At 54.2% G+C, this 402-nt stretch overlaps 1 protein-coding gene across 1 annotated transcript in view; it reads right to left on the bottom strand.

The window, feature by feature from the left end:
• The window catches only part of LOC119582194 (dynein heavy chain 6, axonemal-like), a 26,410-nt gene that overhangs the window by 20,699 nt on the left and 5,309 nt on the right, over window positions 1-402 (bottom strand). The window contains exon 7 of the mRNA XM_037930428.1: window positions 133-275. Within this exon, the coding sequence (XP_037786356.1) occupies window positions 133-275 (143 nt within the window). The remainder of the gene's footprint in view (window positions 1-132; window positions 276-402) is intronic.

Below are 402 nucleotides of genomic sequence, written 5' to 3'. Positions count from 1 at the left end.
AACTAATTAACGTGAACTCCGCTCATGAATGCCAATGAAACCCAACAGAAACGACAGACACCTCATCTTCAGCCTAACAACGGAAATCACAACCCAAAGACAAGCCTAGTTCTTCCCCGCAGGAGGTCCTACTTGAGGAGACGCTCTTCAAGGACGAGCGGCGGGAGGGCGAAGGACACGCGGGTGACGTGGACGCACAGCTCCTGAGGCAGGGTCGGGGTGGCACTCCCCGTCACCAGGATCATCACCACCTCCTGCAGGGCGCCGTCGCTCGTCTGGAGGAGGAGGTCCAGGTTGTGGGTGTTGAAAGGGCAGGGGTGATAATGGTAGTGATGATTGTGGTGATGGTGGAGGTAATATTGGTTGTAATAGAGTAAAGGATGATGGTGATGATGGCTATGA

The sequence above is a fragment of the Penaeus monodon genome, chromosome 15 (assembly GCF_015228065.2).
Source record: "Penaeus monodon isolate SGIC_2016 chromosome 15, NSTDA_Pmon_1, whole genome shotgun sequence".
Classification (NCBI taxonomy): domain Eukaryota; kingdom Metazoa; phylum Arthropoda; class Malacostraca; order Decapoda; family Penaeidae; genus Penaeus; species Penaeus monodon.
The sequence above is the reverse complement of the archived record's forward strand: the minus strand, read 5'-3'. Positions and strand labels throughout refer to the sequence as shown.